The 12,956-nt window shown below is 43.7% G+C and overlaps 1 protein-coding gene across 4 annotated transcripts in view; it reads right to left on the bottom strand.

The window, feature by feature from the left end:
* Positions 1-11,421: 11,421 nt before the first annotated feature.
* Positions 11,422-12,956, bottom strand: part of LOC134347461 (uncharacterized) — a 64,860-nt gene continuing 63,325 nt past the window's right edge. For 3 of the 4 annotated variants that reach the window (XM_063049786.1, XM_063049787.1, XM_063049788.1), the window contains one exon: positions 11,422-12,570. In XM_063049786.1, the coding sequence (XP_062905856.1) occupies positions 12,164-12,570 (407 nt within the window). In that variant the 3' untranslated portion in view covers positions 11,422-12,163. Of the gene's footprint in view, positions 12,571-12,864; positions 12,918-12,956 lie in introns of those variants that run through there. The other variant, XM_063049789.1, reaches the window with a different exon arrangement.

The following is a 12,956-nucleotide window of genomic DNA, read 5'->3' as shown; positions in this document are numbered from 1 at the left end:
GTTGTCGGCACACCACGCAGCCAGATGCTGGACCTCATCCCCTCTGATCAGGCCAACCACCATGGTGTCATCTGCGAACTTGATTATGGAGTTAGAACCATGTAAAGGAATGCAGTCATAGGTGAAAAAGGAGTACAGAAGAGGGCTCAGCACACAGCCTTAAGGCACGCTGGTGTTCAAGGTGAGGGTAGAGGAGGAGAGGTTGTCTAATTTAACTGATTGGGATTTGTTAGTCAGAAAGTCCAAGGTCTGAACTCTTTGATATCTTCTGCACCCCATTTGTCCTCCGCAATATCTTAGCTGTTGCTCCTGTATGTGAAAGGGTGCAGATGGTTCTAAATGCTCAATGTGGGGCCTTTGAGTTTGGACAGCCTTTCCTTCTGAGGCCTAAAAGGTCAATATGGATGATAAGTATCACAGTTTGAATATGCTTGGTGTAAAGAATGATTACCAAGCATTTCTTATGCACACAAGCACCAGACAGGTCACATTCCAGAACTCTGAAGGATGTAGAATAGCCAGTAGAACCTGCTCGTCACTAAATCAACAGTAAAATCTCTGATTCTAACCTGACAGTTGCTCAGTCCCTGGTGGCGAGGTGGGAGAGAGCACAACCACAGATTATTTTCTCCTCCAATCTGTCATTAACAGTACTTAGGCACACTTACAAAAAATCCAATGCTTCTTTAAAGATGCTAGCCTGAGTTTTGACCCTGAATTTGCTAGTGAACTAATGGGGTGGTACATTGAGTTGAACAACAAATTCACCTTTTTGGGTTCAATCCCAGCACCCGGTACTGTCCAGGTGAAGTTTATTTTCTCTCCTTCCAACCATGCTGGGAAATCAGGAAATTGGTTTATTATTGCTATACGTGCAAAGGTACATTGAAAAACTTGTCTATATTGATCAATTCATTACATAGGTGTATTGAGGTAAAACAATAACACACTCAGATTCCTGGAAGAACTCAGCAGGTCAGGTAGCATTTATGGAAATGAATAAACAGTTTACGATTCAGGCTGAGGCACTTCATCAGGACTCATGAAAGGTCTCGGCCAGAATCGTCGATTCTTTAATTCATTTCCATAGATGCTGCCTGACCTGTTGAGCTCCTCCAGCAATTTGTGTGTGTTGCTGTAGATTTCCATCATCTGCAAAATCTCTTGTGTTTGAAACAATAACTGCGTGCAGAACGCAGTGTTACAGTGCAGAGGGAGCAGTGCGGGTAGACACATGCAGCAAGGTCACAATGAGGTAGATTGTGAGAGTGCATCTCATCACAGCAGGGAGCCATTCAAGAACGTTGGGGTAGAAATTGTCCTGGTGTAAATGGGTGAACACTGAGTTATCCAACCGAAGGTAGCCTGCTCCCCCTCTGTCACTGTTCTCTCCCCTCCTAATCTATCCAGTCTCTCTTACATTTGCCCTTTCCATTCCCTTTCACCCTGTTTCAGTCCCCTTCTTCTCCACCCACTGCACTTGTCCATCATCCACAGAGTGACTCCATCCACTTTCCTATCAACCTACCCAACGGCTCTTATTTGGTTCCATGCTCCACCTTTCTCTCCCATTAGATTGTCCCATCTTCAGCCCTTTGTTGCCGCCACCTCCCAGCCTCTGTCACGGTTTACACTCTTCCCTCCTCCATCTGCCTGTCAGCCCTTTCACTTGGATCCACCTATTGCTTGCCAGATCTGGCTCCACTCCTTCTCCTCACTTTGTCACACGTATTTTCTCCCCAATGTCTCTCACTGTACGTAAAGGATTTTGAACTAATATGTTCATTGTTCATTTCCCTCCATAGGTGCCACTTGACCTGCTGAGTTCTTTCAGTGGTTTGTCTTCCACAAAAACTTCACACACAGGGTACAACACTATCGGACAGAGAGTAGGTGTTCAGCAAAACGGTCTCCCAGTCTGCGTCGGGTCTCGCCAGTATATAGATGGCCACATCGGGAGCACCGGACGCAGTATATCACCCCAGCCGGCTCACAGGTGAAGTGTCGCCTCACCTGGAAGGACTGTCTGGGGCCCTGAATGATGGTGAGGGAGGAAGTGTAAGGGCATGTGTAGCACTTGTTCCGCTTACACGGATAAGTGCTAGGAGGGAGATCAGTGGGGAGGGATGAGGGGGACGAATGGACAAGGGAGTCATGTAGGGAGCGATCCTTGCAGAAAGCAGAAAGGCGGGGGGACGGAAAGATGTGCTTAGTGGTGGGATACCGTTGGGACATGCTACAGAGAAAGCAGGATCTCCCAGTAGCCACACATTTTAATTCCAAGTCCCATTCCCATTCTGATATGTCAATCCATGGCCTCCTCTACTGTCAAGATGAAGCCACTCTCAGGCTGGAGGAACATCTTATATTCCATCTGGATAGCCTCCAACCTGATGGAATGAACATTGACTTCTCAAACTTCCGCTAATGCCCCACCTCCACCTCGTACCCCATCCGTTATTTATTTATTTATATACACACTTCCTTTTCTTTCTCCCTAGGCCTATCATTCTTTCTCCTATCATTTCGGATCGCCCCCTCCCCCTCCCACTTTCAAATCTCTTACTAGCTCTTCTTTCAGTTAGTCCTGACACACTTTTCATTACCCAAACATGAGGAAATCTGCAGATGCTGGAATTTCAAGCAACACCCATAAAAGTTGCTGGTGAACGCAGCAGGCCAGGCAGCATCTCTAGGAAGAGGTACAGTCGACGTTTCAGGCTGAGACCCTTCGTCAGGACTAACTGAAGGAAGAGTTAGTAAGAGATTTGAAAGTGGGAGGGGGAGGGGGAGATCCAAAATGATAGGAGAAGACAGGAGGGGGAGGGATGGAGCCAAGAGCTGGACAGGTGATTGGCAAAGGGGATACGAGAGGATCATGGGACAGGAGGCCCAGGGAGAAGGAAAAGGGGGAGGGGGGGAACCCAGAGGATGGGCAAGGGGTATAGTGAGAGGGACAGAGGGAGAAACAGGACAGAGAGAAAAAGAAAGTGTGTATATAAATAAATAAATACATAATGGATGGGGTACGAGGGGGAGGTGGGGCATTAGCGGAAGTTTGAGAAGTCAATGTAGAGAGTCAGTGGGCTGAACACCTACGCTCTGTCCGCCAGAGAAAGCAGGATCTCCCAGTGGCCACACATTTTAATTCCACATCCCATTCCCATTCTGACATGTCTATCCACGGCCTCCTCTACTGTAAAGATGAAGCCACACTCAGGTTGAAGGAACAACACCTCATATTCCGTCTGGGTAGCCTCCAACCTGATGGCGTGAACATTGACTTCTCTAACTTCCGCTAATGCCCCTCCTCCCCTTCTTACCCCATCCGTTATTTATTTATTTATTTGTTTGTTTATTATCCTTTACTTTTTCTTTCTCTCTCTGTCCCTCTCACAATCACTCCTTGCCTTCTTTTCATCTTCCTCTGGTGCTCTCCTCCCCCTTTCTTTCTCCCTAGGCCTCCTGTCCCATGATCCTCTCCCTTCTCCAGCCTCGTATCCCTTTTGCCAATCAACTCTCCAGCTTTTAGCTTCATTCCTCCCCCTCCTGTCTTCTCCTATCATTTTGGATCTCCCCCTCCCCCTCCCACTTTCGAATCTCTTACTAGCTCTTCTTTCAGTTTGTCCCGACAAAGGGTCTCGGCCTGAAATGTGAACTGTACCTCTTCCTATAGATGCTGCCTGGCCTGCTGCGTTCACCGGCGTTTTGTGTGTGTTGCACACTTTTATTATTTCTGTTTTTGCACTTATTTAATATACACATATATACTTACTGTAATTGATTGATTGATTTTCAATACTATTGTGCCTTGCATTGCATTGCACTGTTGCCGCTAAGTTAACAAATGTCATGACATATGCCAATGATATAAAACCTGGTTCTGATTCAGAGTTCTGAGTTTACTCCACACTCATCTGAAGACCAAACACTGGACAAATCTGAAACTAAAGCTTTTTCTCTTCGTTTCGACCCTCCGTCCACACTGAAATGGCGTTTTCCTCCCCCGAAAACGTAGCTTTTCTAAAACACTTTCCAGAGTGTTTAAATCTGAAAACACCAGTTGGGCGTTGTAGTGTGTACAGGGTAACCGGAGGTTTTAAAAAACCTGTCGTCCCTTTCATCGGTGAAGAGACTATGGCTGTAGGAAATGTTTCCAGGGTGACCCCTCTGTGGGAGTGGGGAAGATGTTGGTAGGGCCACCCGGGGGTCTGTGTGTCCGTATGTGTGGCTATTGTAGTGGCTGCGAGGCTGGTATTGTGGTGGTGAAATGTACTGGGGGGGAGCCATCATATTCCTCATCATTGCAAATCCCTTTGCAACAGAGTTAGTCAGTTTTTCAATGTTCATTGTCAGCCGGGTCGTACTGTTCGTGAACTCCCTGTCGGTTACCTCCATACGCTCCAGTATTTTTTTTTAGTTTTAAGTCCTCCTGCGCGAGAGCCAACAGCTGTCTGTCGTTTGGCAATTTCCTTTTAAGTTTTTCTAGTCTGTAACTGGACAAACGCGCACCAACTATACCGTTTCCTCCTTGCTTGTTTTCTGTAGATGTGTCCTGCACATGCCCAGTAGGAGGAGATTCGCCCAAATACCCATTTTAATGTGGATGAAGGTATTTTCAAAAACGCCTGATGTGGACGCGAAACCGACGTTTTCAAAATTATCCGGTCTAGTGTGGACATAGCTTAAGTTTCTTTTTTGTATTACAATGGGTCTACTTGTGATAAAAGGATTGGAATTAAGGTTTCAGGTCTATAACATCTCCCTCGAAGCAGCTGTGTAGGAGATGGGGAAGGGATAAGCAAAAGGGTGGGGAGAAGAACTAATTACAGCCCACAGAGATTATGTTACAAAGGAAAGTGTGGAGACTTCACAACAAAAAATAAACAGGTCAAATCTAATAGCAGCAGTAGATCTATTTGATAGTTTTCACTGCCTCAGTAAAGCTTTTGGCATAATCAAAGACCCCACCCATCCAGGACATTCTCTCTTCTCCCCCCTGCATGATGCAGAAGATACAAAAGTCTGAAAGCATGTACATGGCTCAGGGGCAGATTCTACCCCACTGTTGACAGTCACCAAGTAGGATAAGGTGGACTCTTACCCTCACAGTCTACCTCGTTAAGATGTTCAGTTCAGCGTTTACCTACACTGCATTTTCTCTGCAACTGTTAATCTTTATTTTGCGATATTGTAGCGCTGCCTTGTTCTACCTCAATCCACCGCGTAATGATTTGATCTGTAGGAACAGTGAACAGGAAAAGCTCCACGCTGTATCTCAGTATATTCGGCTCATACGGGGAAGCGAGGAGCTACAGAGGGGTAGTCACCCCTAGGCTGCAGGAAGCAGGTAAATGGGAGCCTGTCAGGAGAGGGGAGGGAAATGGGCAGCCAGTACAGAGTACCCATGTGTCCGTTCCTCACAATAATAAGTATACCACTTTAGATAATGTTGATGGTGGGGTGGTGGATGGGGGGGAGCCACGGTGACTGGGACTCTAGCACTGTAGCTCAAGAGGAAGGAGGAGTAGGGGACTGCAGTAGCGATAGGAGATTTCATAGTTGGAGGAATAGACAAGAGATTCTGTGGACACGACAGAGACACCCAGATGGTACGTTGCGTCAGGGTCAGGGATGTCTCAGATCGGGTCCGTGGCATCCTAAAGTGGGAGAGTGAGCAGCCAGAAGTCTTGGTACATATTGGCACCGATGACATAGGTAGGAAAAGCGAGAAGGTCCTGAAGAGAGAACTTTGGGAGCAACTGTAGGCAGAAAGCTGAAAAGCAGGACCAACAGGCCAGCAATCTCTGAGTTGCCACCTGTGCCACATGCCAGTGAGGGTAAGAATAGGATGACTTGGCAGATGAATGCGTGGTTTCAAAACTGGTGCAGGGAGCAGGGTTTCAAATATCTGGATCATTGGGATGTCTTCTGGGGAAGGTATGACCAGTACAAAAGGACGTGTTACACCTGAACCCCAGGGAAACCAATATCCTTGTGGGCAAGTTTGCTGGAGCTGTTGGAGAGGGTTTGCACTAATTTGGCAGGTCAATGGGAACCAGAGCGACAGGGCTGATGGTAGATCTGTTGGTTTACAAACAGAGGCAGTGTGTAGTGATGCGCCAGGAAGGATAGGCAGATAATAAGGCAAAATTGCAGTCAGTCAGATGGGATGCAGTGTAAAAGGGGGACAAATTCAGAAAGGGTGATGGATACAGGGCTAAAGGTGTTATATTCGAATGCATGCGGTATACGGAATAAGGTAAATGATCTTGTAGCACAGTTAGAGATTGGCAAGTATGACGTTGTGGGCGTCACTGAGTTGTAGCTGAAAGAAGATTATAGTTGGAAAATTATCACCCAAGGATTCACCTATCCAAGAGATTTACCACGTAGGCAGGACCCTTAGGGTCAATTATTCCTCCCATTCGTCCAATAATCTCTTTGACCCCTGCACCATCAGGCCTGGGGTACAGTAGCATTAGGACAGGAGCTGTTAGGATGAGAAACAGCTTTATCCCCCCTCAGGCAGTGAGGCTACTGAATTCCCTGCCTCCACCCACGTCTCATCACACATGAAGCACTGTTCACTTTTTTAACTTGTAATGTAAATGCACCTTATTATTTGTTTATTTATTTGCGATAATATTACTTTATCTGTTTGTGTGAGTTAGATATACTATGTTGTGCACCTTGAGCTGGAGGAATGATGTTTCGTTTGGCAAAATGATGTTTCGTTTCGTGTGTCACTAAGGATTCATTTTAAGCATTCCCATTTAGTCTTCTTCCCTGGAAATCTTGGTGCTGTCAGTGACTAGCACAGTGAAAGGCTTCACCAGGACACTGAGGTCATGAAGAAATGGTATCAGGGCAACTAGAATCAATCAATGCTGGCTGATTAGCTTTGGATACTTAAGGAAGAAGCCTCAGACATTGAGTACAAATGAAAGTCATCAACAAAACATTTTTTAGCTTAGTTGCATTATTGTGAAGCATCAGAATTGTAATGTAATTAAATATATTATATTCAATAAAAGTTAATTTCTTGTTTCTCCCAATTCCTACGTGACACAAAAGTCTGGAAATACTTTTGTGTACAGCTTTAAGCAGTCTATCATAAACACAAAGAAATTCTGAGGAAGCAACGGCTCCAAAAAAATTTGCTGCCCAGTGATTTGATTGATGGATTGTAATTGATTGAAAGGGTTCGGTCCAATTTTTCTGAACAAGTCTGATCTGGGAAATTTCCCATTCTTTTGGGTATTTGATGTACTGACGACTTCAGGCACTGATAGTACCAAAGCACAAGTCTCCAACCCCACAGCTGGGACTGCATCACCAGCCATTGTTTGTGCTTTATTGAGCAGTTTTATGATGAAACACGTGAAAACCCAATTGGCTGATGATAACACTCGGAGTCCAGGAGTAGGCCCAGATGGGTCATCTTCTCAGCATTTCTGGTTAAATGTACTTGTAAGCGTTTTGCACTCAAAGGGCTCAGGCATCATTTATGACAATTATACAACACTAATTGCCTTCAAAGTGATAGCAGCATGATATTTTCCTAAACCTTTGCAAATTCCTGTGGTGATGATATTTCCATAGTGCTGACCCATTATTTAAAGCCACTGACAATGAAGAAAAAGCTATACTTTCAAATCTAATTGGTTATCAATTTGGGAGATGATTTTGACATTCCCATGCTCTTGTTGCCCTTGTCCTTCTAGGTGGCAGAGGTTACAGAATTGGTTTACAGGGATGAACAGGAATGGAGGCTGCCATTTTATGAGACTGTCCTTGGAGCCGTCATTTTGTGAACTGCTTGAACTGATTTCTTGCTCTGGGATTACTTAAACAAATCGCTGGAATGTGGATACAAGAAGTTTTCGGCTAGTGATCTGCTAAACCTAAAGACATTCTCAGACAAGTAACTATTTAAATTGGCAGCCTTGCAGCAGGAGTAATCTGCAATCTCGTTAGGCTCAATGTCTAGGTCACATGATTTGACTTGTCTGAATCAGTCAAAAGTTGAAAAGAACAAAAGGTACGAGGCGATAGAACAATACTGTTCTGGCAGTAGCCCTGGACCAGAGCCATAAAGGAGGTGACCCAAGTGGGTCAGCTGACCTTGAACCAATGAGGTTAAAGCACAATATCTGAACTGGTGAAGAAAGAGTATAAAAATGAGAGGCTTCAAATGCAACGAGCGACAACTATCTAGAGTCAAAGCATCAGTGATGTGGAGGACCCCATGTCGGACATGTAGAGATTACAGATCAAGACCATGAGGAACACCTGACCAATGTAGACTTCTTTCTGGGATACCTTTTCTCTTCATTGTTGTGGTGTGTCAGGGAAGTCTAGTGGGTGTGCACACAGCTAGTTAGTTTGTGAACCCACGTGCTTTTCAGTTGAGACAATAAAGGTACTTGTCAGTAAGGACAAATTCTCTCTGTGCTGAACTAATCATTATTACTAAGGGGTAAATCCCTACAGCAACTCTCATAGTTTATAGTTTTTAAATTATATATCGCAATGTACTGCTGTCGCAGAAAAACATATTTCATGACATATGCCATTGATATTACATAGGATTCTGATTCAGATACTGTGGCAATGTATATGTGGAACTAAAGGTACTCCTCCTCTTCTTTGCTCTAAGGGATGTTGTTATATCCAGATAGGATGCTTTACGTATAAACATTGGTAAGGCACTTCTCTTACACCATTAGCACTGGATCATGCTATTGTGCCTATTTGCTTTTCATAAATTATCTTGTATTTTTTGTTTTAAATGCCTGCAAGAAAATCCCAGGAGATAAAAGTTTCTGAGATATTTAAACCATCTCATTAGGCACCAAAAATCATTCCAAGGTCAAAGCCACTTAGATCACATTTATTCCCCATTCTGAGATTTGGTCTAAGTAACTACTGAACCTCTTGAATCCAGGTCTGCACCATTCAATGCATTAAGTTGCTGCCACTTTCTGGTCTCCTTACTTGAGGAAGGTTATACGGGCTTTGGAGGTGGTGCAGAGGAGGTTCACCGGTTTGATTCCAGAAACGAGGAGACTAGACTAAGAAGAGAGATTGAGACGCCTGGGACTGTACTCACTGGAAATCAGAAGAATGAGAGGAGATCTTATAGAAACATATAAAATTATGAAAATTAAGATAAGATAGAGGCAGGAAAGTTGTTTCCACTGATAGGTGAGAGTAGAACTAGAGGACATAGCCTCAAGATTCAGGGGAGTAGATTTAGGATGAAGATGAGGAGGAACTGCTTTTCCCAGAGAGTGGTGAATCTGTGGAATTCTCTGCCCAATGAAGCAGTGGAGGCTACCTCAGTAAATATATTTAAGACAAGGTTGTATAGATTTTTGCATAGTAAGGAATTAAGGGTTATGGGGAAAAGGCACGTAGATAGAGATGATTCCATGGTCAGATCAGCCATGATCTCATTGAATAGCGGAGCTGGCCCGATGGGCTAGATGGCCTACTCCTGCTCCTATTTCTTAAGTTCTTATAGTAGTCATAGTCATACTTTATTGATCCCGGGGGGAATTGGTATTCGTTACAGTTGCACCATAATAATTAAATAGTAAAAAAACCATAAATAGTTAAATAGTAATATGTAAATTATGCCAGGAAATTTACATATTACATACCACCTGATATGCTGATGAGATATTTGCATTAATGAGCAGGAGTATGGGTATACATACCCAATAAAGTGGCAAATGAGTATATATGTATTTTATTAATGTTTACTTTGACTGATGGACTCTTCTTCCTCTTACAGTGCATCCTTCTGTGCATGGCTGCAAAATTGTTGTATGGAACTATCAGCCATATTATTGATCCATGTTATTGTGATCAAGCACCACCATGGCAGCTGGTTAATTTAGATTCATGCCATTAAATGAATAGAGAATTAAAGAAAAGCTAATCCCAGATATGCTGAATGGGGAATGTTGGATTGCCTTCAAAGTACATCTTACTAATCGTCACTGAAGAAGGAAATTTATCCTGACCTGATCTGGTCTATATGTGGCTGCAGGCCAATAATTGGTTGACTTTAAATAGCTCTTCTTATCTGAGAGGCAGTGAGGTATGGACAACAAAGGTGAGCGTTGCCAGCTCCACCCATACCCTGTGATAACATCTGCTGAGGATGTGGGGTCAGCTTTTAGTTGAATACCAACCTTTTCAGCTCTCTCTGTCCACCAGATCCTCCAACAAGTGGAATCTTCTACAGTCGGTCGAGTATCCTATCAGAATGAACTACAATTTCTTTGTATTGGTGAGGCATCCAGCAAAGAAACAGGCAATTTGGCCCATCTTGGAATATGGAACACCCAAAGGAATCCCACATGGTCTCATGGAAAACTCCACACGGTGTTGGAGGTCAAAATCAAGCCCAGGTCACTGTAGCTGTGAGGCAGATAGCTTTACTGGCTGCACTACTGCACCACACTTTCATTTACACATTGGGAATACTTAATTCCTTTGCCTTTTGCCCCCTCCCTTATTCCTCACAGTCCTTCCCTGTGTTGAATGCCAAACTTTTATGTCTTGCCTATCATTTAGACAATATCATGGATAAGAATGGTTTTGAGGACTATGGGACAAATGCAGGTAAATGTAACTGGCTCGGTTGGCATGTAGGGCTGAACGTCCTGTTTTCTTGTTGCATAATTCCATAAATCTATCTTCTGTCTACACCCAAATGTCTTTGTTAAAGTCATACAGAATTATTCCTTTGCACTCCTGGCCAAATGCTTAACCCTTCCACCCCCAGAGACTCATCAGTGGCATGTACTGTATGTTGACTGGCATCACCTAGAGGAAAGATTGTTGGCATATTTACACCAGTCATCCTTGACATTCGAGTCTCTGACTATATTAAGATGGGAACTGTGAAGACAGGACCGACGTAAAGGAGAACAATGAAAACCAAGAAATACGTATCAGCACTAACCAGAGGAGACATAAACACACAGGTCATGAGTGCTGAGAATGTCCACAAGCCATTTAGCAGAATGAAAATGAATTACTAGGAGACATCTTAGAAGAAAGGGGCAGGAATTCATCAACTGTATTCCTCCTGAGCTGTCCCTTAGTGAATTAGGAATTCCCATTTAACCCACTTCTATATAAGTTAAGGTCTTTGCAAGTTCATAAGCCATGACTGGTTGTTTGTCTCTATTAATGATAACAGTAATTATTCTCTGTTTTAATGACCAGTGACACCAGGACGCAACATTGCAACACACACACAATGCTGAAGAGCCTCCCCAGGTCTGACAGCATATGGAAACCAACAAACAGCAGACGTTTTGGGGCAGAAATCCTTCTCCGGAACTTGAAAGAAAGGTGTTAGACGACAGACACAAAACAGATGCCACAATTGTTTTGCATAAAATCTGTTTTTTTTTAATTTTGCAAATCAAATCACAGATTATGTACAGTCTCAAATACACATATCACCATATGCATTCTGATAACTCAGATGTTTACTTTCTGTGCTACAAAATAAAACAAAACAAGTTGTAGTGGATTGCAGGAGAGGACTGGGAAATAAAACGCTTAATTCCACTTTAGTCTGGGCCAGTTGCCCTAACCTAGCTCCTTTCTATTGAAATCTAATTCCCGACACAGATTTCACTTTAATCTATTTTCTGCCACACACGCCACGTCTCCTGTATCTCCTGTGATGGGTGAGTATTTTTCACTGACGCGCGAATCGAGATTTACGGGTATAGGGTTAGGAGCAGCACACACACAATGCTGGCGGAACTCCCCAGGAGAGACTAAAATGAGAAGCGCAAAGCAGTAGTTCCCTCACAACAAGTCACCCCAAGTTTCTGTCAAGGTTTTAATTTTCCAAGCAGGAAACATCTTCCTAGCTATGGACATCTTCCACCGGTTCTCCTGTCGGGTCAGGCTCAAACTTCTGGTTGCCAAAAATAAAAGTGCCCCGCTATTCCCTCTCAGTATCTGTAAAGTCCGTCTCCCCTGACACCCTGTGCTGTTAACGCTTCTTTGATACGGGGTGTACACACTGATTGTTCTCAATTGATTGTTCATGATACATCTATCTGAAAACACTAACCATTAGAAATTATCGTCCTGGCCGCTCCGGCAGCCGATAAATGGGAAGTCACACATTTTCAATTGTTCTGGAGCTGTCCTCGCTGGCCGCGCTTACAGCACTGGGGTCCAGTTCGAATCCCACCGCCGCCCGGTTTTCCACCACCAGACCCGGCTTCTGCTTTGCGTTGCCAAAGAGTTTCTTCTTCTTCTGCTTTTCTTTCTCGAAGAAGTCGAACGGAAGTCTGTTGATGGCTTTCTGCGTGCTGTAGTTGTCCAGCATCTTGAAGACCACCACCGCCCCGGCAAGGCCGAACACCAGCAAGATGTAGTAAATAGCATCGCCCTCGTCCATTCTCGATGCCGTGGTGTTGCTGTCCTCGGGGAGAAACACCGTCAGCCGGTGGCTGACAAGACCAGGGAGTGTGGAGTTTGAAGGAGACTCTTGCAATTCCATTGTCCCAAGCTGATAACTCACTGGAAGGTGGGAGATAATAACATTTCTGATCTGAAGTGTATGTCATTCATAGTGTCTCAGACGGCAACTAGTTTCAGAACAACACGACTGTGACTAAGATCACATTACTAAATGATCATTTCAGTTATACAGACATTACTTTTCTTATAATTAAACCTACACTTCGTAAAATCTTTATGTATTTCTTGAAAAAATACACAATTCATATTTAACAATGATAATAAAATTAACTAAACATTATTATTAAGTAACGCATTAAATTTGAAACAGTATAATTCATATAATTTATATACCAATGGATGAGGCAAGAACTTCCCGTCTGGATGGCAAATTAATCAACTTCTCACGTTAGTCACTAGGTGACTGGTTATGAATCTTTGAAGTT

Source organism: Mobula hypostoma, chromosome 6 (genome assembly GCF_963921235.1).
Source record: "Mobula hypostoma chromosome 6, sMobHyp1.1, whole genome shotgun sequence".
NCBI lineage: Eukaryota > Metazoa > Chordata > Chondrichthyes > Myliobatiformes > Myliobatidae > Mobula > Mobula hypostoma.
The sequence above is the reverse complement of the archived record's forward strand: the minus strand, read 5'-3'. Positions and strand labels throughout refer to the sequence as shown.